This window comes from Mauremys mutica, chromosome 7 (assembly GCF_020497125.1).
Source record: "Mauremys mutica isolate MM-2020 ecotype Southern chromosome 7, ASM2049712v1, whole genome shotgun sequence".
Lineage (NCBI taxonomy): Eukaryota > Metazoa > Chordata > Testudines > Geoemydidae > Mauremys > Mauremys mutica.
Window position 1 is genome coordinate 24112746 of NC_059078.1, and position 27399 is coordinate 24140144.

A 27399-nucleotide genomic window follows, 5' to 3' on the forward strand; every position below is an offset into this window, starting at 1 on the left:
CCCAGCATGAGCAGTAGCAGCTTTTAAAGACTATGCTTCACTTGGAAGAGTGAGGACTGTTCAGTTGCCACATGCAATCCTTGGCCGAGACTACCAGCAAGATGCCGAGCCAGGACTGGACTGAAGCCTTCAACGCCTTTAAAACAAAACTCACTGAACATCTAAATGTTCATTACTATAGACCCCACATGGATGGTACCTACAACCTCCAAATTTTACCCATCTGCAAGCCGTTCAGTCCACCTACTACCTTTGGGGTTGGTAAACCATTCCTTTATCATCGAGTGCCTCATCTTTTGAGCCAAGCACAGTCGGATGTTTACTACACATCCTCCATGCAATTTCAACTTATAAACAGCTAATTTAAGTGAAGCAGGTGTGGTTGAGCATGAACTGAAAGTTAAAAATACCAGTGAGGAGCATGACAGTAATTGAGGAGTGGAGACAGTATATAGTGTATGCGCCTTATTTTTACTGTGCATCCATAAGTCACTATTTGTCTTAAAAATTGTAAAAAGGCAGACTGCATACTGATGCTAGTTCATTCTGAATGTTACCCGTGAAGTGTCTCACTGCAGTAGAGTGACCTGTGGCACCTTATAGACTAATAGACATATTGGAGCATGAGCTTTCGTGGGTGAATACCCACTTCATCGGATGCATGTAGTGCACCCACAAGAGCTCATGCTCTAATACGTCTGTTAGTCTATAAGATGCCACAGGACTTAGTCTGGAGCTGTAAAAGCAGCAAACACGGCTACCCCTCTGATACTTCTCTGCAGTATGATGGTTTTGCCTAGATTTAATCTTTTACTGCCCAGTCATTTTAGCAGCAAGACAGTCAGGAAAGTTTTAGACATGGCCAAATAGTTTCGTTATGAGAACACAAGTCAAGTCTGAAGTAGGGTCAAACATGACTGTTTGAAGGGTTGTTGGTGACTAGTTTTAGGGACAGAAGATTTACACAGTAACAGTACATGTGGCTGGAAGTTAGATATGCTACACAAGAGTGATGTTACTGTATTAACCAAGCTAAAAACTGTTTCTTCAAATAGGCGAAGACAATCTGAGGTGGTTTTTAACATGCACATTTTAATGAAGCCAACATTGTTTTAATAAGTTAAGATACAATTTTACAATCTTGCATTTTCCAGTTTTATTTGTTTTTACGTCCTAGTTTACAATGTAGTAAGCATTTCACATTAAGGCACAAAGCATGGTAAAAAAATTACTCAATTTCCCCAATAAACTGTGCTCAAAAGTAGTGCATCAACATACAACTCCTACAAAATAGCTATATGTGGGAACCTCTCACTAGGGATAGGAGGTAAGCATCAACATATTTCCAACAAATCCTTCCTAATCATACAAAGTTAAAGCTATTTAGCCAAAAATTGTGCTCAGACCACAGGAGTTGGCAGTAAACTTCAGTTCAGCATTTGGAATGTATTTATTATGAAGGAAAACTTCACTATCATGAAAGTTAGAACTAAGTGTTCATTCCTTATTCATAAGAAGGATGGATGAGCCCTTGTGCATTTTAGAAAGTTTGCAGCATGAAAGCGATTTCAGGAAATGAAGGTGCATTACTGAAGTCTTTAGACTGCAGTTCTCATAAAAAGATGATGATCTGATCAAGTAGCTTGTGCTTACTGTGGTTACCTTGTGGACTCAGAGCACTGTTATTCATTGATAATTTCAGACATGCTACTGTGTAGAGCTAGTTTTCAAAGTTAAAGTTAAGTTTGGAGCAGGTGAATACCCCAAAGGTGAAGCTAAACCTTTTGATCTTTTCCTTTTATGAGAGGCTTCTGAGCTGTATGGAGTCACAACTTTATTTAAAGGATTTAAACCAACTGACTGGAGTTTGTGCTTAGAAACAGACTCCTGGGAAGTTATGACCAAAGTAATGATTGATCACACACTGGCAATCTGTGGAGCAAGCTTCTATAGTAAGTTTCACTAGAAGCCCAAGCTAATTAAGCCACCATTACAAGCATTAATGAAAAAAGCTAATATAGTTTTACAAGGCATTAAATGCAGAAGGGCTGAAAGACTGAAACTTACTTCCTGGCAGCTTAAGGTTTGCTATAGCAAAATTAAGCAATTTCTCTTAAATGTAAACAATCAGCAAAGCATTTTGTAAAATATTCTCATGTTGAGTGGTAGTGCCACTTTAATAGCTTTTCATAATGTTAAGTATTAAAAATTGGTCAAGTATACAAAGGCACGTATTTAGTACCAGTTTTACCTCATTTCTTTACAGAAAGAATTTGAACTGGGGACAGCCCAAGTCATATTCCACAACTAAATGTAAAGTCTCCAGTCAAAAAAACAAATCAGTAGTTTAAGATACCCAATTACAAAAGACAAATTCCAGTTTTCAATATCTCAAGTCTTTAACATCCACAAAGGAAATTAGTGTCTTAGTTATCCACGATTTTCAATGTTGATAGTTACCCACTGACAGTACTAAAGTTACAATTTTAAAAAAGGATATTAAATAGATTTACATTACATAGTATTATATTTAGGTAAAAAGTTGCAACACTTCTAAAAAACAGTTACAGAATTTACTTTTGGATGTATTGAAATGTGAGTTGCATGTATCTAGATACTGTATTTTGCTACAGAACTGCAAACACTATTTTTATAAATCTGAATTGCAGATGCAAAGATTAGATCCTAGAAGAACTTAAGGAACAGTGACATGGAATGGACTTCCAGGAATGTGCGCTTCGCCCCACTTCACTGCCAGAATATAGTCACCTCTCTCTTTGACTACATACGTTACATTGTATTGGTGGTTTCCCAAGTGTTTCACAGAAACTTCTTCGCATGGTGTTGTGGGTCCATGGACACCAACTAACAGCATGTTTGAACCTATGGTACAACGAGAAACTGTTAGCTTATATATAATTATGGCTAGGTAACAGGTGGCTTTTACCCATGCCCCCTGGCCCCGCCCCAACTCTGCCCCATTCCAACCCCTTCCCAAAATCCCGGCCCCGCCTCCTCCCCCGGGCACACCACATTTCCCCTGGGAGGGAGGGGGGAGAAGTGCAGCAGCGGCGCTCTTGGGGGAGGAGGCAGAGGTGAGCTGGGGGAAGCAGTTCCTCCGCCCCTCAGGGTACTTCCTGCAGCCCTCCCCACACCCCCAGCTCACCTCTGCTCAGGGCTGGCTCCTGGCTTTTTGCGCCCCAAGCAAGAAGGAGGCAGAGTGCCGCCCCAAGCACATGCTTGGAGCACTGGTGCCTAGAGCCAGCCCTGCTTGGTGCAAAAGAAACTCCAGAGCAAGGTATTGGAGAAAAATGCTTGGCAAAGCACAGTGAAGGTCTGTTAAATGCCACTGAAATTTTCAAAGACTAGGACCCACTGGCAGCCATGGAAAGGACACTATCTAGTTATCCTTAACGCAAAGAATGCTGCTTTGATTTGGGCTGTTTCACAAGGATTATTTTTGATGGCTAACACTAACAAAAATGTGCCACCTCCAGGGAGGACTGTAAAAGTCATAAATGGCAAATTAAAATAGTAAAAAAGCAACTTAAATGTGTCATCTGCTTGTAACTTGCAGTTTACAAAAGGAACATTTCAGGAGTGTAAAGCCATTTTAGGAAAAGTTCAAAGGGGCTTTGCTATGCCAAGCAAGTTTAAAATATTTATTTGGTCTGTTGTAATACTGTTTACAACTTAGCAAGGGGCTGCAAATTTTAAAAAATACCTCTTAAAAAAAATGAGTAGAACTTATCTGTTAAATAAACTGCCTTTTAAAAAATTCCATCCATCCAAATCTTTAATTCAAGGTTGCAAAGCTGACACTTTGGGCAGTAGCCAACTTCATCTGGCACTTAACTTTGCTAGTTAACCCTTAAGGTGTCAATGCTTTTAGAAGCAGCAAAGAATCCTGTGGCACCTTATAGACTAACAGACGTTTTGCAGCATGAGCTTTCGTGGGTGAATACCCACTTCTTCGGATGCAAGTAGTGGAAATTTCCTGGGGCAGGTATATATAAGCAAGCAAGAAGCAAGCTAGAGATAACGAGGTTAGATCAATCAGGGAGGATGAGGCCCTGTTCTAGCAGTTGAAGTGTGAAAACCAAGGGAGGAGAAACTGGTTCTGTAATTGGCAAGCCATTCACAGTCTTTGTTTAGTCCTGAGCTGATGGTGTCAAATTTGCAGATGAACTGGAGCTCAGCAGTTTCTCTTTGAAGTCTGGTCCTAAAGTTTTTTTGCTGAAGGATGGCCACCTTAAGATCTGCTATTGTGTGGCCAGGGAGGTTGAAGTGTTCTCCTACAGGTTTTTGTATATTGCCATTCCTAATGTCTGATTTGTGTCCATTTATCCTTTTCTTTTCTTTGCTGCTTTTACAGAACCAGACTAACACGGCTACCCCTCTAATGCTTTTAGAGTTCATTTTTAAAATTCAGTTAAAAATGTTAACCATAAATTGAAAATAAGGACTAAAGCTGCCAGAAGCAGAATTTACAGCACAAGAAAGACGGACAAGTATGGTAAAAATCTGTACAATTTTTGCTTTAAAATACTTCAAACTGTTATAACCTACAAATAAGGCCATGCTATCTTTTCCACTATAAAGCATCCTTTGCGACACCTATGAAAGTTGGCTCATTAATTGTTGGGATTTACAGGATGTCATTAAATGAAGATGACTAGTGACATGTGCTTATCACCCTGAACACTTCACTTGCATCTTTTAACCCTGCTCCCTTACTGTCTGAGCCAGGGACTCTACAAAGTAAACCCAAGGCCTTGGCTATACTTTCAATTTACAGCGCAATAAAGCAGCCCTGGGCACCCTAGCTCACTCCCCATCCACACTGGCAAAGCACAGAGCGCTCTGACTCCACAGCTCCAGTGCTGCTGGTACTCCACCTCAGTGAGTGGAACAACATTTGCTGTGCCCCTGCTGGAGCACCAAGGCACCAGTGTGAACGAGGTGTTGCATTACTGTGCTGCGATCAGCCTCTGGAAACATCCCATAGTCCCCTTAAAATCAAGTCACTCTTGTTGTGAAATCAGCTGCAGGAATACCCTTTCAAAGCTCCATTTTGGAGAAACCGGCTGCTTATCAGCTCCAAGAAAAAGCAAACTTTACTGTTTGCTTTTTGGGGGAGGGAGGGGGAGGCGGTTTGAACTTACAAGACAGCATGCTGACACTCAGCACCCCAAAAACCCACTCCCCCCACATACACACAACACTCCACCCCACCCCTCCATTTGAAAAGCACACTGCAGTCACGTGCATGCTGGGATAGCTACCCATAATGCACTGCTCCCAATGCCGCTGCAAGTACCACAAATGTGCTGGAAGCTCTGTGTGGATAGACTGCAGCACTTTCCCTATGGCACTCTATGAAGGTGGGTTTAACTCACAGGGCATCTACACTTGCAGATGTAGAGAGCTAAGTGTTCAGGCAGGGTCTGTTATCTACTCAATCATTAGTTTATTTGGCCCCATATGTATGGTACTATGTGCTGTGCACAATCTTCCATTAGAGCTAGCACAACAGTTGAAATCCATGCTGTGGGAGGAGGGAGGTTTGTCTTGCAACACAACTGATAATTCCCCTTCTTCCTGCCATTATGCTAGTTTATGCCTGATGAGTTGAGTGCCACTCACATTCAGTTCTGATTAATGGCTAACAATAGGCAGCTCACAGCACAGTCACATTCCTATGAGATAAATTCAGTTAGCTGGAAGTTTACCACCCTGGGATCTAAGAGCTTAAGTTTTTCATCCTGGTCTCCCACTGGGCCCTTAAGGCCATAAATTAAACAGTTGCAGATACCTATTGCTTTGAGATCAAAATTCTTAAACTCATACCTGCTTTGCTGCAGTCTACAGTAAAGCTGCTTTTTTGACCCACAAAAGCCTTTGATAGTCCTGCACCTCTGGAAGTCACTCTGCTGGCATCAGATGTAGACTTGGGAATGGCACTGTAGCAAGTTTCTGTTGATGACCTTGTCACCGATTCCACCATGATTGAGCTAGTTTCATTTGCACTGCCTGGGCTAACCAGTCGCTGGCCTAGAAAAGAGACAGATTTTTCAGTACATTTAGAAGGAATTCTGGAAAGTCGAGAAAGTAGTTATGTCAATAGGCTAGATTAATATATTTTGATCTTAATCACCTCACTGCAGTAGGACCTGGAGGTTCTCTCAGGAACCAGGATTTACTATCAACACTACACAAACATGGCACATCCATGCCCTAATAAACCAGACTTCTTGTAATTCAGTTCTCTGTTCACTGCCTAGTCTAAGTTTGTGGTGAACCTGGTTTCAAATCAGGAAGAAAAGCACTCAGGCCTGTGATGGTATAAAGAGTTTGTTAGAGAACAGTATTAGCACTCTTCCACTCAAGTCTAATTTTTACTTCAGTAGTACAGAGGCTAATACTAAGTATTCAGTTTGCATCTAGCACGGTAATATGCACACTGCAGACTTCACACGGCAAGTAATCAAGATTTTTCTATTTCTTGAACTCTTGCATTTTGATTTACAAACCAGGTGCTAGTTATGCTTGCAAACAGTTTAAGAGTAGTACATGAACCATGATTAAGTATCAGGCAATATTTAAAGATGGACTTGTTTATTATGTTTTTGCAGATTTGCGCCTACTATGATAAATTATTTGAACGAACATTTGCTATTATTTCTGGAAGCAATAGCATCCCAGTGCTTAAGCCAACACCAAGACATCTGTAGTACTTGAAAGCCAACAGAGACTTCTGATTTCATGAAATGAAAAACTGGCTGAGAGAAAAAGAGTATTGTACTTGAGTTGCTAAAGGCCAGGGAGACTTCATACACTTGAGTTGGCAGAACAGAGTGGGCGCAATTTTGTAGAAAGCTATGAAAATAGTCTGCCCAGGACTTTGCACATGAGTGTGGTGGCATTTTACAGATGGGACAGTTAAGACAAGATGTGTAGTGTCCATTCCATGCTTTGAGCACAGTATTAGCAGACAGAGTCCACTAAGTTTTCCTGTATTTTCTTAAGAAAGCTGTTCAGAAGGTACCATTATCTGTAGATATGCAGGTCCTTGTCCTTAAAGAGGTTCCCTTCCTTTAAGGAAAAAAGTCAAAGACAAGATGGCATCCAGTAAATATAACTTATATCAGGGCAAGAAGTTTTGTAGTTGTCACCGGGAAAAAGTGAGCTATGCTTCACCCCCAATGCAGTATGCTGGAGCTACCACCTTTTCAGTATGTTCTAGGGAAGGTTTTGTTCAGCCATGGACAAGTTTTCAATAGCAAGCACTTTAGTGGTGCCTGTCTCAACTTGTTCTGAAATAGAATCTCATTATCTAGAACAGGGGTCAGCAACCTTTCAGAAGTGGTGTGCAGAGTCTTCACTTATTCACTGAGTTAAGGTTCCGCGTACCAGTAATACTTAACATTTTTAAGTCTTTCTACAAAAGTCTATAATATATTAGTGTTGTATATGTAAAGAAATAAGGTTTTTAAAATGTTTAAGACGCTTCATTTAAAATTAAAATGCAGAGCCCCCCCCCTCCCCCCAGCCCGGTGGCCAGGACCCGGGCAGTGAGAGTGCCACTGAAAATCAGCTCGCATGCCATAGGGTGCCTACCCCTGATCTAGAAGATCTGAGAGGTGGGGAGTGCTCTACCCTTGATAGTCTTCAACATTGCTGCCAATAAATCCCTTTGCAGTACTGCACTGAGATACACCACAGAGAACTAAATTAGTCTTTAGTTTATGCCATCACTGGTTAGTATTTTTACCTGTGACTTTTGCCTTGAAAGGGCTGCCCAGTATATGGTTAGGTCCACCATATTTAATTCCAATTAGGTAGTTTCCTGGAGCCATAGGTGTATACATGACATCGTAACCCTCCGGAGTTTCCTGGCAGTCCATTTTCACCTTTGAGGGCCCTTCAATTGTAACGGAGAGAGTTCCTGGACCAGCTTTGGTTGTGTTTATGTGAAACTCCGATTGCAGTCCTGGAAAGAGGTTTAGCATAAGAACAAACAAAGGGTGCAGGAAAAGTGGTAATGCTTACCTATTTATGCAATCACCAGCACGTACCCTTACACAAGATCAGCGTGTGATTCAGCTAGTAAAGGCAGGCAAGAATATAGTACTGAAAAAGCTTGGTCACCTTTACAGTGTATGTAACAAAAAGACAGCCATGAGTAGTCTAAGTGATGCTGATGCTTTGAAACAGATTGTTAAATACAGTGAGTCAAGCTCTCTGGCCCAGTTCTGCTCACTTAATTCTGGCCTCATGCCAATGAAACCAGTGATTTCAGTGGGGTTACCTCAGCTCTACATTTGTAGAGAAGCAGAATTTTGCCTCTGGTATGTATGTTTTCAGAAGTACAACCCCATGTTTTACCTATATGAAGCCATTATTGGCAATTCTTAATCAAATGCTTTTGCCCATTTCTTGGGCATCAGAAAAATGGAGGAGAAAAGCCCCTCAAGAGTTTAACAGGAATTGAGGAGGATCTTTTATGATACGAGAGGCTAATTTAAAGGGGACGAAAAAACTCTTAAGAAAAACTTTTCGGTCCCCTTTGCAGCCTATACTGACAAAGCTCTGCTCCAATCCTAAGCCCAGATAGGATCCCCACCTCCCTGCATGATTATAGCCACCCATCACAGAAAACCCCTTAAGAGTTGTCAGTAGACCAAAGATTTCTTGGCCAAGTGTCGCTGGTGTGAATACATCTCTTGCAAAACAGTTATTCAGATCGCCTTGGGTAGCCCTCCAAGCATTCTGCTTGAGTAGAAACAAAGCTTTGGTTTAGTTATAGCATTAGTTCAATACAGTGAAGTATTGATTTGTGTTAACAGTAACAGCACAATGCTATCAACATAACACAAAGCTTTAAGCAAAGTTTTCAGCCTCAGTCTGTCAGCTATTTGTAGCCACAATAACTGCAAACTTGAAGCAGGTCAGCTGTGCACAGATGTCCAAATACTACAATTAATCTTAAGATTCCCTTTCCAAGGTTTTATTATTCCTAGTTTAAGTTTAAGTCTTTAAATGGTGCAACAGATGGAATAGAAGTTGCTAAATCCTGTTTTCCCACCAGTGCAAAGCAGGACTGTTTAGCAGAATGCCTGCTACCATGGGGACTGGAGGAATATAGGTGTGCAATCCTATATCAGCCTACGGAGCCCACATAATATGGCATCTTCTTTGGCAACAGCCAACACTCTGTCCTTGGGAAGGAGATTTTTTTACTCCAACTCAACTTGTATGTTGGAAGAGCATTCTTTACTTACCTCAGTAAATGATCAGTATGCAGCATGGGAATCTATTCCCTTTCTCTGCTTGTGAAGCTATGGGTATGACTACACAGGGGCATCTTTGGCTGGCCCAGGATGCAGGGCTAAAAATTGCAGTGTAGACATTTGGGCTCTGAATGCAGCCTGAGCTCTGGGACCCTCCACTCTTGCAGGAGCCCAGAGCTTGGGCTCCAACCTTAACCCAAACATCTACACAGCAATTTTTCAGCTGGAGCCCAAGCTAGCTGACCTGGGTCAGCCGTGGTTTTTTAATCCATGTGTAGACATACCCTCTGAGTGTGTTAGTATTCAATTTGGACCTCCCATCGCTGTGAATTCCATCAGTGTTTGTTTACTATCAACTGCCCTGTTCTGCAGATTTAAGAGACTAGGAGGGAAAGATGGTTTCAAGTGTTCCTAGCTAGTCACTACCTACAGTCCTTCAGCCTGGCCAATTGTTTGGGAGTCCTGCCATGTTGCCTCCAGCAGTTCCCAGGTTACCATGAACTCTGAGTTCCATAAGGGACCATTGACCACATTCCCTGAGTTAATACTGGAATCTTTCACTGCAAAAATCACTGAGTAACATGTTTATGGATTTAAAAAAATTCCATCTGAAATGTGTCAGTGGGCAGTGTCAAGGGTAACTCATTTCCATGGGGTAAAAAAGGTGGGGATATTTTGTATCCATCACTGCTCTTCTGCACCCCACTGGTTACACTGCCAGGAATAGCTTTAAACAGGGACTGCCAGGGACCTACATTCTACCTTTGCAGAATGGAAGTACTGCAAAAAGAGTCCACAGCAGGGAGAAAGGAAACCAGGCGTGGAGACCATGCTGGCTGTGGGTGACATCACTACACACATCAAAATGAAAAGGCTTAAGTTTTAGTTGGCTACAGTGTTTTGGAACAATTTAAACGGTCCATAGTATGAGCACAAGAATGTCTTTGTATTGGATTACAAAGGGTAGAGTTAAGGTACCTTCATTTGTTTGAATGTTTAAAGAAACTGGCAAACTATTTGCAGGCAGGAGAGCTGAAATAATGGAGATTCCAGACTTCCAACAAGAGCACTATTTAAGCAAGATTTTAAACAAACATTCTCTATACTGTTCCTAATACACAATCACAAGATGTAATTCCTCGTTAAACAGCAGCCAAAGCTTAAATTTTAAGAACTCCCTTAAACTAAGTCAGAGGTTTAAGCGCCACTGCGATCCACAGAATTCCTGGTGAACCCTGTAGGTGCCTAAACTCACTTTTTGGCACCTAAGTTCTGGCTTCTTGCGAGGGTGGGGGTACATGTGTACACACACAGTGCTGTCCCTCTCTAAGCGCCCAATCACTTATTTCCCACCCAAGTCCCAGAGCAATTCACAAACTGGGCAAGATAGACATTTGTCCACCTATCTAATAGGTGTGCTTAGAGGTCACCTACCAGACTGGGTCCATTAGAAAAATCTCAGAGGTGCCACCCACATAATAACTCCTAACCACTGGGTCACATCACTCACCTGGGATGTGGGAGACCCAGGTTTCATTTTCCCCCCTCTCTGCCAGAGAGAAACCAGTACTGAACAGGCGTCTATCTCTTAGCGAAGTGTTCTAAGCACTGGGTATATGATATTGTGATGTGGGGCTCCATCAATCTGTTGAAGATGATCCACTGTGGATAAATATGAAGTCATTGGACCAGAGTGGAACTTACTGTAGTCTAGTAGTTAGGACACCCACCTGCAAAGTGAGCCCCAGACTCCAGTGTCCCTGCTCCAATCACTCGTTTATCCACAGCAGAACAGCTTCAGTGGAGAGTCAGTGAGTATCTCAACAATACCCCACAGCTCAGTGGTCAGAGCACTCCCAAGAGGATTTGAACAGCAGTCTCCCACCTTTCTCCCCTCCTGCTAAAATGGGGGGAGGGGGAGAGAAGGGAATCAAACCTCTGTCTCATAAGAGGCAAGTGCACCAATCACTGAGCTAAAAGTGGTTGCGTGGAGCAAGGCAGGCATATAACTCACAAGAAGATACTTAGGCACCTAAACCACCTGTCTCCAGGAGACTGGTTCCTGTTTGTGGATCACTAAGCAGAGTGAATGATCTCTCTCAGGGAAGGATGGAGCCAAGGGACACACCCCTCCTTGTCAGAATCTCCCACTGGCCAGTTTAGGCAGCTCCCTGCCTAGTGTCCTGACTTTTCTGGATTGCATTCCAAGACACTTCTCTCTCCCACATACATTGTATAGGAGCCTAGGCACCTCACTCAGTCTTTGTTGATTGCAGGGGGGGGTGTGGGTGTGGGTGAGATATATTCTAGGAACCTAAGAACGTTAGTCCCCATGATGCTCAGCATTGCAACACCTAGGTACCTTGGTGAATCTGGGCTTGAATAATTTTCATCCTGCACTATTAATTCTCTTCCAAAGCTCTTTGGACAATGAGTTTAAAATGCCTTTATTTAAAAAAAATACCTCCATCTTCTGCATACCTCATGTGTTAGACCTTCCCACATGGGAATAAAGCCAAAGTATTTCCCAAGCTCCAGTGACCACCTAAGTTGAGCTGAGCTAACTGGCACAGATTTGCTTAGTCAAGTTACTCACCAATACAAGTGAAATCTTTGCTTCAGCCACCAGAATTTGCAGTCTTTAATCCTGCAAATTGCTGGTTATACAATCCTAGTAAGCTTTATAACAAGGCAGAATAAGAACACATATGAGAAAATAAAGGCGGAAGAACACAGGCTTCTTAGTTTAGCTGCCTTGGCAAGGAGAAAGTAAATATTTACTGTTGTATAAAAATCAGTCTAAAAGATGGCTTTTTGGAAGCATTAAAAAAGGGGAATTTCCATTGGGCTAAACAGTATTTTCAGTAGGATTTCTGAATTTTAAGGAGGGAAATTACCTGTGATACCACACTCTAAGCCAGGTCCATATGCAGTAACAAGTGCTGGATTGCCTGCCTGCCCTGGTTCCCCGACTCTGACTTTAAATGGGCTGCCTACCACATGGCTTCCATTAAACTTCACATCAATGGAGTGAATACCATTTTCATGTGGGATGAAACGAACAGCATACTTATCTGTAAGACAAGCACAGTGAAATATTTCAGTAATACTGCCAGTGAGGATGTAAAAAACACGAACTCCCTAACATTCAGTAAAATTTGAGGACCCAGATTAGGCTAGTTGGATTGCACAGGTTGTCCTGCTTTCAATCTGAAGTAGGACTTTGGTGCCATGAAGAGTTTGACAAACTCATCTTCCCCCATCTTGTGTAGAAGTGAGTGATCCTAACTGTTTAAAGCTATACTGGTTTTTCAGTACAGCTTTAGATAGACTGGCTAGTAGAGCCATTTGCCTTATGCATCAGTTAAGATCACCAGCTGCATTTACTTTTGTGACCTAGAGAGTAAGCGCAAGGACAGCAAAGCTTTCTTATTATTGCTTAAAGCACAACCTATTGTCCATTTGGTATAGGGGTTAAGTCAAGCCAAATCCCCCCTCAAATAGATATGCAACTCAGGGATGATTGCTAAGTTACTTGGGGTTCCACATTTGAGAGAGTCACTTGACCATACAGTAGCATTTAGCATTTTTGGCATCACACATTAACCCAAGGAAAAAGGCTATTTGAGTCTTTGAGTAACTCCCATTGACATTTGTAGGAAAGTCCCATTGACTTCAGAGTCTGAATTTCACTTAAGTTCTGTTTCCAGGCATCGGAAACACTGCCAGAGGCAAACAGCATACCCAACGTTAACGACAGAACTGTGCTAACTGCTTTTGAAGTCGAACAGCAAGTCTTTCCCATCGTCATTTAGACTCTGGGATGAACTGCTGTACCAAAGTCTGTAAAAGGAAAACAGTAATTGAAATGGGAAATCATTGACTATTCTTCACACAAGAAAATTTAAACACATTTATTGCTTCTATTTCTGTGGTAATCCATGTCAGCCGATCAATTGAAAATGTAGCTTTGAATAAAACCTATTTGACCTTTAGGAAGAATCAGATTCTGTACTGACTATTACAGAACAAGTACTTTGCAGCACCCGAACAGAAAGTTTCAGTAACAGCACTATGTGCAAATTTCACTACACTACCAGTGAACAGGGAGTACTTGGAACTCAGGAATTTATACTGAGCAAGACAGGTAGCTACCTAATTCTAGCCCCCTGAAGTAAGGTATTATTCAAAATGAGCAAACATTTTCCCTTTAATTTTTTACAACAAGTTTACATTGAGTTGATTTTTGAGACTGGGCAAGAAATTGCCCCATTAGATTGTGGTGTAATTCTAGTTGGAATAGTTCCAAAAGGCACATTTCCAGACTAGTTGCTTACTTTTCTGGTTTGTTACTAGTAAGTCAGAATGATTTGAGTTGCCAGCTACATTGGTGGTGCAAAAATAATAGTTAGCTGGTGTGAATGTGATATTCAACCACTGTACTTAGGAAGTTATCAACTAATATCCGAGATATGGAAATCTGAGCTGTGTTTAAAATACAGTAGGCTTTCATTCATACAAGTTCTTACCAGGCTCCAGTTCAGAAACATGACATTCTTCTACAGCTCCAGAGGGGCTATGAACTTTAGCATCTATCTTGCCCTTAGCTCCATTAAGCCTTATAGCAAAAGATGCTGGCTGGTTAACTTTTAATCCAGATTCCTAAGAAAGCAATATATTTAGATTACCAAGTTTAGTTTCAGTGGTTTGAGACATTGTTAACAGAATAGTTACAAGGACACTGTTTAGTTACCAAAAATATTAGTGCTAGGAAACAAAGACATAGTTGAGTATTTGAGAGTTAAGTTATCCTGACCATAAGTGCTCTCTGCATTATCTTCACTGTTTGCCATTTTAAAAATGGTACATGTCAACAGCAACCAGTGTGGTGCTCTGCTCTTGTTCGATAACAGTCGGCTGCGTACATGTTCCCTCCGTGTGCTGCTCTGGCTCTGCACAGATAGCTGACACAGAAGACCGAGAGAACCCCCAAAGACCAGACTCTAAAGTACGAAGGAACCCGAGCCAGGTTTGTCATCAAACGAAGCACAGTAATAGCTTCCTGTAGACTCTACAAGACATACTACGAATTTGTGTCCCCTGACAATGGACCAGCTCAGTCAGTGGCAGGACTTTCCACTGCCCCATTGGCCAGACAAAGATACGTACTCTGGGACCTACTTTTATACAGTTACAGGACATATTACTCATCCCTACTGACCTAGAGGTACAGCTCCTTGGCTCCCCTTAGGGTGCTGTCTCCCCTTTGATCATGTTGTTTCAGACAAACAGCTCTATTCATCATGCTGTCTTGTCTTTAGGAGGCACCTGCCTGTTCCTTGTTATGTCTATGAGTGTCCTTGTACTGGGCTGTCCAGGTGTCATCTTGGCACAAGTGCCTCGTATTAGCACTTGTATGTAAATGCACCTGCTTCTAATAACCCTCTTCTCACCAATTTCTGTGAGTGAGGCCTGCCTCTGGCTCACAGCCCAGCTTTTGCTTAGCAATGCCTGGAAGTACTTTGGTTCAGGCTTCAGGCCTCAGACTGGGCCTCTGACACAAAGTTTGTTTCAGGGCCTCATCTTACTACAGCAGACTTGTGTCCAGTAGACATTAACAGTGGATTTGTTAGTCAATGATTAACTAGAAAACCATATTACACTTTCTACAGCTACCCAACAAGGCTTGTTTACTTATTGATGGAATGTCAAATTCCTAGCCATAGTTTCATACTCCTACTCTGTCATGACGCAATCACCAATAATGTTCAATATCTGCCACCCGCTATCACTGGAGGTGGAGTCAGTTTTCAGATGTTTGAGTGTCGGTTACATATTAGCTATAGTTTTACTTCGTCTGCTGATTCATTCCAACATTAATTCAGAAGACAGACAAGTCTATCAATGCAACTGTCAGAGGATCTAAATGCATATTGCAGGAAATTTAAAGTGACAGTGTCATCACAAGTGACGAATGGCAAACTAAAGATTAACATGAAACCAGATGTTGCTATGCCACGTAAATAGATCAATATTTTGCACTTGCCTTCAACAAGTAATCAGTCCCAAGAAGTGTATTTCATAGTTATTCATGCAATTGATAGGGTCCTTATCGCTGAGGAATGGTTGCATTTGGTTATGCTTTATAGCCATGTTGACTATAATGCTTTGTAACAAGAACATACTTTACCTGATCCTATTTGCAGCTATACCCTGAAGAGGGAAATAAATGTAACTGAGTAGAATTTAAGTTAGATTAAAATGCACCCATGAAAAATTTAACTGATGGTGCAGGTTTTTGAACAGGTTGTATAGAATATTCAGCTTTATCTCCCTCTGCAGAAAAATTAGTTAAGAGCAATCCTGTCAAGAGTCTTTAAATGAAACACAAGAAAATCATCTATACCACAGTGACTAATTAAGGTCCATGCAACTCCTTGTTTAGGCTCTCAGAGGAATTACTATCCCATGTTAAATGTCAACTTTAATTTTAAAACTATGAAAAAATTAAATTTCTATCTAGGTTTAATCCGGTTGCGTTAAAGACAAGGAAGAGAGTGATCTCAACCTAGAAGAGCTCTAGCAAGAGCCACTTGAACAGTTCAAGTGCAGCAAGATCTAGGCACAACATACTAACTTACACTAGGTTCTCCGTCTCACTTCCAAGTGTCTTGTTTTTAGGTTTAAACCACACCTTTAATGTTACTTGTATTAATACAAGAAGCAACTCATGACTTTTTTGTGGTTAAGAATAACAGATGAGCCCAGAATGAGTACAAAGCTGGAATTCACTCACATTTGCTGCTGTTTATGCAGCTCAAATGGTTCAAGTCTGTGGTTTTAGGACATTGGCACATAAGTGAATCACTGCCTTGTATTCATCTATTTGCCCACATGGATTCTCAGAACAAGTCTAAAGTAAAAAGGCTTGATTAAGTGTACACAGTTTTGTTTGTGTTTAAAGCTGTGGCTTAAACAAAGTGTACCCTTACAAGTCAACTCAGCATTACTTGAGTAAACACAGTGAGTGTTCACATTACAAGAGAGGATTCAGGGACAAGGGGCTCTAGGCTATACTAGAAGCTATAGGTTTATTCAACTCATCGGCAACTCTGCCAGATAATCGGAGGAGCAATCCCAAGTTTTACTGGACCAGTGTTCCCCCTCTTTCTTACTTGAATTCCCAAGTCTCCTAGTGTTAGCAGCTGAAGCATGGCTAATGTTTTAAATACTAGTTTAGAGGTTGACCTTTAAGAATCTCCCTTGATTGCCAAAGGGCTTTCAGTTGCTTCAAGTTTTTTCTAGTATCAGAGGGGTAGCCATGTTAGTCTGGTTCTGTAGAAGCAGCAAAGAATCCTGTGGCACCTTATAGACTAACAGACGTTTTGCAGCATGAGCTTTCGTGGGTGAATACCCACTGACTTGCATCTGAAGAAGTGGGTATTCACCCACGAAAGCTCATGCTGCAAAACGTCTGTTAGTCTATAAGGTGCCATAGGATTCTTTACAAATTTTTTCTAGTTACAAGTATGAATCTATTTAAAACTGATCTAATAAACTTAAGATTATTATTACAGCCTCTGAGAACAAGGACAAAAATCAGTCAGCATGTGGTAAATGATGAAGATGCTTCCTTATGTCTCACCTGAAGGCTAGTAACAGTGAGTCTACGAGCATCATCTGAAGGTTCGATGACAGGAACTAGGTAGGGGCTTTCTGGAATATGCTCATCGTTGAACTTTATGGACACCTCATAGTTACCTGAAAAACAAGGAAGTAGTTTGTAAGAAAGCCACACAAAAACCAAACTACAGAAGTTTCCAGAGCAGTGATTTCAGTAGTATTTGGTCTCACTACGTACCAGGTTCTTGAGCAATGTAGGATACACCACAAGAGCCATCTTTATGGTCTTCAAAGGCGATTTCTGCTTTACTTGGGCCTTCTACTGCAATAGAAAGCCCTCCAGCTCCAGCTTCTCTTGTCCATATACTGAATTCAGCTGTTGACAAAGCATACAAGCAGAGTTCTCACTGGAGACAATAACTGCTAGTGAAGATTTTGAGTCCTTCGTCAAGAAGTAGGCTATTCCCTATGCAATGGTTTGAAAAATACTGATATGCCATGGTGATGACTTCTATCATGTGTAAGCAATAGACATGGACTAACAGTTTACTATTTTTCTAAATCTAAATGGTAACAGTTAATTCATTTTCAGGTAGTGTTACTGACAGGTCGAAGCTACAAGCACCTTCAACATGTAATTCTGCCTCTATTCAGTGAGTAAGTCAGGTTTAGTGCAGTTGTCCGAGTCAAAGCCCAACCTGGTGAGAGTTCTCTATTAAGTTAGAATAAACATTAAAGTTACATTTTAGGCCCCACTTGTAATGTTTTGCACTGATTTAACAGAGGCAAATCCCTAGTGTAGATGTGCACTGGCATAGGCTAAGGTAGACCCAAGCAAGTTGCATCAGTGTTTTGCAGTGCCTTCTAGGGGTTTGTGCCATTTAGCTAAAAGATAAGACAAGTGTCAGTTCCTAGTCAAGACAACCTTGGGGTTACCACATTCCTATCAATATGGCATGTCACTGAACACGAATTTAAAAAGCTGAAGATTCCTATACAAGACCTTCTTCACCCATGCAATGCAGCTGTATTTGTTATTTTCCTTGGCCTGTATTTCAGCTGCACACTGCACAGCTTGAAGTGATGCACCAATATTACAACTAAGCTCTAGTTGAGCCATCCAGCTGTACAGAGTCCTGTTTACAGCAGTTGACTATAGGGTACTACCTGACTTGCTGCTCTAAAGCCAAACATGCAATATTGTATTCCAAGCTACAGGAGTTTGGTAGGGAAAGCACGGAATTCTCACCTGGGATGCCTGCTTCTGCTCTCTCAAGTCCTGGACCTCCAGCTGTTACTTTATTAGCTCCCCCTTCACCAAGTGGCCCAACAGTGAATTGGAAAGGACTGCCTGGGACATGCTGTCCTCTGTATTTGACATCCACAGTATGGACCCCCATTTCTTGTGGCACAAAGCGGACACAGTATGTGTTTTTTCCAACTTCATTTATTTCTGCATCGGCCGTTCTTCCAGAGGGGCTAGTTACCTGGGCTGTCATATCACCACTATCAATTTCTAGATTGAAAGAGAGGTTAGCAGTCACTAATGGAACAAAATGATTAAGGTTGAGATTTGAGTCAATGGGCTTTGCAGGGCCAACTCCCTTAGGTACTTGTAAAAATATTCCACCTAAACAGATGCAAGCAAATCTATTATGGGCTAGATTAAAGAATAATGAATTTAGCTTTCACTTGATTTTTAAATGAAGCTGTGCATCCATGCTGGATCCTGCCAAGGCTATCCCAGACCCAACTGCAAAGAATCTACCCCTTTATCTGGCATGGTAGCTTTCAGTCTCTGGGCTAGGAGTTTTACAGTCTATCAGAACTACTTCCAAGTCCAACAGGGCGATCCAGCGCTCCCTGACAAGGGCAGAAGACACCATTTCTGTAGTTCTACCCTCCTAGCATGGAAGGCATTAAGCTTGAGAACATACATCTGTACTGCCTGGCACTGTTGGGCAAGACCCATAAATGGTCTGTTGCTTGTTTAGTTGGTCTAATCTTTCTTGTTCTAAGTGACAAAATGTTAGATTTATGATCATGCTTGCAGAGCACCATTGACATTTTTAATAGAAGATGGTTAAGATTTAATATGCATTGGATTTCCATAGTCTTCACAGTGGAGTCATTTACTCTAGCCAGCAATATCCAGGTAGTTTCGTAGGAAGAGGTGAAATAGCCAGCCATTAAGGCAGGAAAAGCCTGCATAATTATTTGATATAAAGGAACATACTGATGGTGACATTCATAAAGACCATCACCAATATCATGGAAATAATTTTAGAATATTGTGGTTTAACTCAGAAGCATTCTTGAAAATAAGGTATTTGTTCACCATAAGGTCATTTACCTAATCCAGAAAGTAGGAAATATGGTTGTTAAAAGTATTACAGATTGGGTGTGTCACCACTTCAGGACAGTTAGGACTCACCTCCACATTATGGAAGTAGCTACAAGTCACTTTTCTGGCTGTTTTTAAGGGGGCCAATAGGAGATTTGTTTGCCTATTGAACTTCACTTAATTCTTTGAAATTCTCTTAATGCAATACGTTTCTGCCCACGGATATTCACATTTTAACACCATGTTCTGTAAGAATGGGATTTTATGCAAGTCAGACTGGCTAATTAAATGTGAGCACACTGCCACTCAGACACCATGCGCCCAGTGCTAAAAATGCACCCTCCATCCCTACGAAGCCTCCACTGAGCACTTGGCATTGCTGTGGACCTAATAGGCAGATTGACTGGAAAGTCTGGATCCTGACAGTAGCTCATCCAGCCATGAAAATATAACACTGAGGTGCTCTCAACCGAGTTGGGCAATTGTCTTTCAGCTCAGCAGACAGAAGTAATTCAATTGACAACAGAAATGAGGGAGTTTCTACAGAGATACAGCTATTTGAAACCGAATCACTAAGAGAAGGCAGTAAGGAAATGAAATAAAGGGAGGGGGAAGATGCAAGAACAGCTGGGACAGTTATTGTAATAGAAGTTGAGAAATTATCAAAATACAGCTATAAAATTCTCCCACTAGAAACAGTAAATAAGCAAGCAGCTCAGGTTCTATAGCTCACAAGCTCACTTTAGAGACTATTATGAACATCTAAATACCATTTGCTGAACGAAAAAACTTCCCTGAAAATATTTCATAAGCATTTTGAAATAGTTACACCACACTAAGGAAGTGATAGTGGATTTAAAGAAGGTTATATTGTTAAAAAGCCTACATTTCCCTCAAGTTTGCCAAGGTTAAAAAAAACCAAGAGTTAGACAGAAGTTGTCTCTAGGTTAAGTCAGTACAGTAATTGTTGTATAGCTCTATTTCCCACTTCACTATATGTGGTTTGATTTTATTTATTCGGTAAGTTATTCCTTCCTTTGTTAAACATTGTTACAGCCTACTTTCTAAATAGCTTAACTAATGCCTGAGAATATATAAATGCACTCTAACTTTCAGGCCTCATTAAGACATTTAACATTTTGGCTAACAGCATGCTAAACAAGCAATCATTTGCAGGTTCAATGTTCCCACTATACTTTCTGTGGTAAGTGAGGTATGGATGTAAAACATGAAGTTAAGCCTTGTGCGGTATAATAGCCAGTCAGGAAGCATTACCTGGAATTTTCAAGTTAAGGTCACACATGCTTCCAACTGTTGCAACAGAGGGAGCTCCTCTTGCACGTGTGATACTCTCCTTCACTCTTCCTTCACCACTTATTTTCACAGTAAATGGACTACCTGTAAGTAGCACAACATTTCAGCTTGGAAATATTTGAAAGATAGTGAATTTAAGTGTAGGATTTTTCAAGTTAGTGTAACAGATGAGAAATAAAAGATACTGAGTCAATACATAGCCAAAAGACAGTAAATAGATATAATTGCCATGGCTAAGAAATTTTGGACACTTACTCCTTGTGATGAATAATGAAGAACCCAAAGGTTCAAGAGTCTGATATTAGTACCATTTGCTAACCAATCCTATGCAGCAACTGAAGAACTAGCAAAATTAATGGACCAGTTACTCTATTTGAGTACATGCCTTTTTGATGCCTCTCCAATCAAGGCCACCACTACTACACATTTCTTCAGAGACACGTTTTGTTGTGTGTGCAGACACTGAAGGGAGAAATCCACTTTCCTCCCATACCCAAGTTATGGTGCTGGGGTCCCCCTGCTCTGAACATGTTTGCAGAAGAGGATGACTAATCCTGGTGTCTGTGCATCTGCAGAAAGTATCACTTAGGTCAGGATTTTAGATTCCTTCTCCCTCCTGCATTAGTATGCAGTGAATTCAGCGTGGGGGGGAGGAGGGGTGGTGAGGGAGGGGAAGAGCCTTAGTTCAGAAAGTAGGGCCTTCTAGTATCCTTTCCTTTGCTTGAGGGGTGGTCCCACCAATATTCTTGGTCTTTTCCCTCTCTAAAGCAGTTACTCTGGGAGAGGGAAAACCGGAGCATGTAACCCACTAAACACCCCCCTGCATTCTAAGCTACTAGTGTGTCTTTTGGGCATCATTTAATATGGCTAATAGACTGGTGTTAGAGATGCAGTACACATCTTCCCTTGATGTTACCTCAGTGCTCCCTTATGGCCCTGATGGTTCAAGACAAGCACATCCTAATGTCTGCAGCAAACAGGTCACAGCCAAGGCAACAAATATAAAACAATGGAACCAGTACAGGAGCTAGGAGGTATTAAGTCCCTGACTCAGGTACAGCAAGCCATTCCTTCTTACCTGGAACATGCTCATCTGCAAATTTAGTGGACACGATGTACACACCAGGTACAGTTGGAAAATAGGATACTTGACAGGTTCCATCTTCTAGGTCTTCTGTTTGAATATCCACCTTACTAGGTCCTTCAACTGCCAGTGAGATCCCACCATAACCTACAAGTTGCAACATGTTAGTTTAGCCTCACGTATAGTCAAAAAAATTCACCTTATGGACAAATGATGTGAAGTCAAATATGGTTCAAACCCAAGCTTGGCAATTGATTTTTGAAGCAAAAAAAATGCCAGTCATTTCAGCATACGGATGAACTAGTCACATGAAGCCTTGAATAAAGATAGCCTAATGCTATTTTTATTGCAGTATGTTCTGGCTGTATAACCTGTATTTTATAACCTGAAAGGCAAGGTAGGTGAGGTAGTATCTTTTACTGGACCAACATCTGTTGGTGAGAGACAAGCCTTTCAGCTTACACAGCTCTTCTGGTTTTTTTTTTTTTCCTAAATTTATATAAAAAGTCAGGTATAACCTGTTTTTTAGTTCTTAGATTGATGGAGTACTGACAGCATAACAATTAGTTTCAGACAGGGGAACTAGTTTCAGGTACTATACTTGGATTCCATGTCAGAAACTGGCAGTTTTACAGCCACATTTTCCTGACTTTGCAAGTGCACCTTCCCCTGTTGCAAGAGGCACCCATAAAGAGAGGAAAAAAAGGTATCCTACTACATGGGGAAAAAACAACAAACAAAAACATCAGGAAAGCTACTATATGCAAAATATCAAAATTGGCTTCTTGAATCTATTCACTTAGTCTTAGGCGTTACTTCTAACAGGCAAAGACAGTTAGAAACAAGTATAAAGGCTTTCAAAGAGAACTTGAATAGCATTAACATTTAGTAACATGAATACTTAAGAATGTTTGGGGCCAGCAACTGATTCACACTTTGCATTAGACAACTTTGGGATTGTGCTTCAGGACTGAAAGTGGGGAAGAAAGGAGCAGCTGCATTACTTGGAGTACTTTCAAATGGATAAGCCAAATGTCAGAAAGGCACCATCCTGAAGAGCCCATAACTCAGGCCTACCTCAGAAGAAAAAAAAAAAAAAAGTGTGCTGAAACACAGGTCCATTTTGGAACATTCACATAGCACTAACCTGCATCTCTTGTATCTACAACGAAATCACACATCTCAAATGTGCGTCCTTCTATCAAGCCACGGCCTGAAACTTTTGCTCTGCTGGCATCTCCAATCTCTGACTGAACCACCATGATAGATACAGGGCTGTTTGGCACATGACTTCCATTTTTCTTAATGCTGACAAGGTGTTCGCCTACTTCTCGTGGAATGAATGAGATACCTACAAGGCAGACAATCATAGCAGAAATAAGACAGGCTGGCTTATAGGTTTTGCATACATGCCACCCTGATTAAAACCCTTGTCATATGAATCAAGAAGCACTGCACCGAGAAAGCGATTAAGCCTTTTAATTTTGCTGTGTAGCTGCAGTTCACATTTAAGGGGCTAATAGGAAATACCAGACTCTAGAAGATCAATCAATTTGGATTAACAGTCATGGGTAGCATCAGTGCACCTAGAGATGTGCCTCAACCCCAGCATGGAGTATTGCATAAGGATGAGCCAGGCATTCAGTCTCCATACCCATTCTGTTCCTGGCCACCACATTTGCCAGGTGAGGACTGGAGGACACTGGAAAGAGATCAACCCAGTCCACAAGCTAGTGAATGACCAGCTAGTAACAAGTGAAAGACAGCATTTTAGTTTCCTTTTTTGGGAAGAGATGGAGCTTACCAATGTGGTTATTGGGTAATCTTTTCAGAAGACAAGGCTCATCACGACCAGACGGGGCTCTAATACTGGCTGTTAAGAGGCTGAGATCAGACTCGTTAATGTCCAGCAAGAAGTCAGCTGCAGAACCAAGCTTAACTTGGGATCTTCTTCTGCCATCATCTACAAAAATACAAACAGATTCTAGTTAGATTTATATAGGACTAGCTTTATAGCATAATGCAGGCTGAGCTGGGAGGCCCATATCCTGCTCCTGGCTCTGTCAGACCATCAGTCTGAGCCAACAGCATACTCTGCCTTGTTTGCTTTATCTGATAAAACACACTAGTGCTTTGAAATCACCTGATACATAGCTGATATCTGGTGTCTATCTATATGGATCTAGTTAAGTGGCCCAGAAGAGCTTCAGTTCTACTCGCTCCTATATCCTAGGATATTTATCATGTCCTACTATGGTGGCCTCATAAGAACATCTGGAATTCTACTCCATGAAAGGATAAATATGGAACAAGATTATGTTAGGAAGACACTTTAGCATGATTCTTTCAGTCCAGCTTGGTAACTTAAGTGAGCTGGTCAGTGTCACAAGGTTGTGTCTGTTTCCACTTTGAACACCTGCAGACCTCACCTAAAGGCATTCTGAGCCAGTGTGAGGCTAGATGTATGACCCTGAGGTCCTCCTCTCATCCCATGCGCTTACCATTACAGCAATTTAATTTATTACTGCCATTCTTGTGCTAGCTAATCTCATACATTACTAAATAGAGTAAGTTACTCGCCTTACAGGTTAATTCACAAGGCTAATGAGTAGACTTCACTGGCTAAACATAAAATTTGCTACCTCACCCAGACTGCAGGCCAGAGAGCAAGTTCCCAATTTTGAAGTTGTACACTGAAGAGGCAGTTGGATTACACTCTGGAATCTGACCATCTGTTGATTGGAACAGTTAATTACTGTGTCAAAATTAGTGTGTTCATACCTGTGATCTTGGCGGTGAATGGGCTGCCTGGGATGTGCTTGTCATTGTACTTCACCAGTATGCTGTAATCTCCAGGTAGGGTTGGCAGGTAAGTGACTGTGCAAGTGCCATCTTTGTTATCAATGCAGCTAATTTCTGCTTTTGAAGGTCCTTCAATAGCCAAGTCCAGTCCACCTGTTGGAAAGTAGTATTTTAATTGAGTAACCTTTAAATAAAATTTAAAGAGGCAAGGTAGCTGTAAAGGCGGCATCAGTTACTAATACATTGATTACTTAGTATTCAGTTTGAGGTTTACCATTCAGTTTTATCTTTTCAGAAAAAGAATTTTAGCCGAAGAACCATTTGCTTTAGCCAGTTAGAAGTATGCCACGGCAGCCTTGACAGAGCATGATTCAATCTACTACATTCGATTCATGGAACACTGACTTTTCGGAGACAATTTACTGACAAATAAATTCCACCCCTTCCCCCTCCAAATTAAGCCAAGTTTATTATTCCAGGAAACAGTCTGAAATACTACTGTGTACAGGAAAATGTTGGAGTTTTTACTCTATGTGCAAGTTAGAATTCAGAAAAAGGAGTCTGACAAACTCATGTCGGCATTTAACTTGAGTTTTCCCTTATAGAATCCCAGCTAACAAATTAAACAGAAAAGTTATTCAGGTTATTTCCAGTAAATTAGAACATCACTATTAGTTTATGACTTAAGTGCAGTGATGCATACCGATTACATCTGATGTATTTGAAATTGCATTAGGCTTGTTTCTACAGAATTAAAGTTTGGTTAAAACAATATTTACCATCCCTCTTAAAGAACTCACCCTCTCCAGCATCTTCTGTGACAATGGTAAAAGTCGCTGGTTTGTTTGCTATACCATAAATGAGACCAGGTCCATAGGCAGACACATTCCCACTGTTCGGATAGTTTACATAGAACTGTAGTGGGCTCTCTACAGAGGATTTAAGAGATAAACCAGACAATAAAATATGCACAAAACCACATTTTGGGGGTTTAGAAGCACTGGATGTTTATTCAATGGTTTACAAGATCTTAGCTTTTCTAGTGTTGTTTGGCATATACAATTCCTCAGAACCTTCCTTTTACCATTACATAATTATTCAAAATTCTTCTAAAAACCAAGGAATTGCAAACAAACATGCCAGTCTTCTTCCCAGCTCTTAAACATATTGCTCAGCTCATTCTGGGCCAAGATAGGAGACTTGTTAGCAAGTCTCAAACACCACAAAACCTGGTTCCCAAAAACCAAATCCATTAAGTCTGTCTTGTGCTGCTAAACTGCACTGGAAGCTCCCCTGCCTCTTTCACTCTAGTTTCCCTGTCTATAGAAACAAGCAAAGCTATTTGAATAGTAAGTGCCTTTCAGGGAATTTCTAACTTTGATAGTGAAGTGAATACATCTTAAACCGAGTTACGCAACCTGCCAGTTACAACTAAATTGCCAAAAAGATATTTGGGAGCAAACTGAACATTCCCAGTTTTACACTGACAATTTGTGTCCCAATGCAAAGGTGGCTCAGCTAGACACTCACCTGGAATATGGTTTCCAATGTATTTTATGTGCATTTCATGCAGCCCAACCTCAGTAGGAGAATATCCAACTGTTACTGTACCATCTTTGTTATCCACAATCTCTGGTGTAGCAGTTTTTCCTGAGGGCATATGAACTTCACCTATAGAAGGCAATTTAAGAGTTAACGGAAACTGGAATAGCGCGCGCACATACACACTCCTTTGAACAGTCAAACTGACCATTTTGAACCAAAGCATTTCAGATGGTTAAGTTACTTGTCCACAAGTACAAATACAAAAGACTAATGAGAATACCAAATATTCCTACTTGTGCTTCTATATTGTATTTGTACCGCAGACATACGGTGAACAGCCTAGTGATGTGGCACAAGATTATATTGGCCAAATGAAAGTTTAGTAGGATGTATGATCATTGATCAAGTTACACTTCACTTCTGTAATGGGCTCCCCCACAATCCTTTAAAAGTGATTATGAGCACCTGGGCAACAGCCAAATACTGAGCTGAAGGACAAGTGTGCATGTTCTTGAAGAAAACCAGTTCTAATAAATGCAGATACCTGACCTACAGTGCATTTGGAGTGGGGAGCAGATGAGATGGGACACTTCATATTACTTTAGCCACCATCCCAGTAGAAAAATCCTTTAATTTGGGGCAGCCCCCTTAAGCTGTGCGTTTGAGGACTTGGCTTGGCATCACTTCTAGCAGTGAACAGAATGTCAGCTACTGAGGCTGTACAGAAGGCCTGGAAGAAGAGTCAGCACCTGTGGACTATGATCATCTATGCTGAGGCGTTCACTTGGTAAGTTGCATTACAGTTTCAGGAGCAATATACAGGTGCTCCAGAAAGAAGCATCCAGAGCCCATGAATGGGATAGGTAACATCTCAGTTTAGGACTAACGGGATTAGTGGCAGTGCCAGGAGTTGCCTTGTTGAATTTTAGAACGTATTTCACACATGCATATTTTATTAAGTACATTGCTTATGCCTCCTGTATGCAAGTAACCAAACAACTCAAGTTACGTAGTACTTAATATGTCAAGATATTCAATACTATTTTCCACACCACATTTACAGTTGTAAATGCTTAAGTGTGCTGTCAAAAGCTAGGTAGCTCCATGCAGCTTATCACACTATGAAGTGGTTACCTGTTATTTCTCCCTTCCTTACAGCCCAAGGAATAACTAGATCAAAGGGCTTAAATCCCACACCATTCATGTCACCAACAGGAATGTACGGTTCTTCTGTGACCTAAAGAAAACAAGGAGCTGTCATTTTATGGGGACAGAGCAAGTATAGAGCAGCTAGTGTTGGTTTACAGTACAAAGAGGAGAATTTGATCTGTGTGCAGTTTTGTGCAGTGCACAAAATTTGCACTAAGTACTGTAGAGATGAATCAACTACAGAA

The 27399-nt window shown here is 41.1% G+C and overlaps 1 protein-coding gene across 4 annotated transcripts in view; it reads right to left on the reverse strand.

Moving 5' to 3' along the window:
* Positions 1–1072: 1072 nt before the first annotated feature.
* Positions 1073–27399, reverse strand: part of FLNB (filamin B) — a 111941-nt gene continuing 85614 nt past the window's right edge. For all 4 annotated transcript variants that reach the window (XM_045023203.1, XM_045023202.1, XM_045023201.1 and 1 more), the window contains 16 exons: positions 27140–27242; positions 25991–26131; positions 25261–25389; positions 24440–24613; positions 23463–23621; positions 22806–23009; positions 21653–21805; positions 20536–20658; positions 18166–18432; positions 17155–17292; positions 16939–17054; positions 13823–13955; positions 12191–12367; positions 7775–7993; positions 5851–6054; positions 1073–2883 (listed from right to left, as the gene is read on the reverse strand). In XM_045023203.1, coding sequence (XP_044879138.1) covers positions 2696–2883; positions 5851–6054; positions 7775–7993; positions 12191–12367; positions 13823–13955; positions 16939–17054; positions 17155–17292; positions 18166–18432; positions 20536–20658; positions 21653–21805; positions 22806–23009; positions 23463–23621; positions 24440–24613; positions 25261–25389; positions 25991–26131; positions 27140–27242 — 2628 coding nt within the window. In that variant the 3' untranslated portion in view covers positions 1073–2695. The remainder of the gene's footprint in view (positions 2884–5850; positions 6055–7774; positions 7994–12190; positions 12368–13822; positions 13956–16938; positions 17055–17154; positions 17293–18165; positions 18433–20535; positions 20659–21652; positions 21806–22805; positions 23010–23462; positions 23622–24439; positions 24614–25260; positions 25390–25990; positions 26132–27139; positions 27243–27399) is intronic.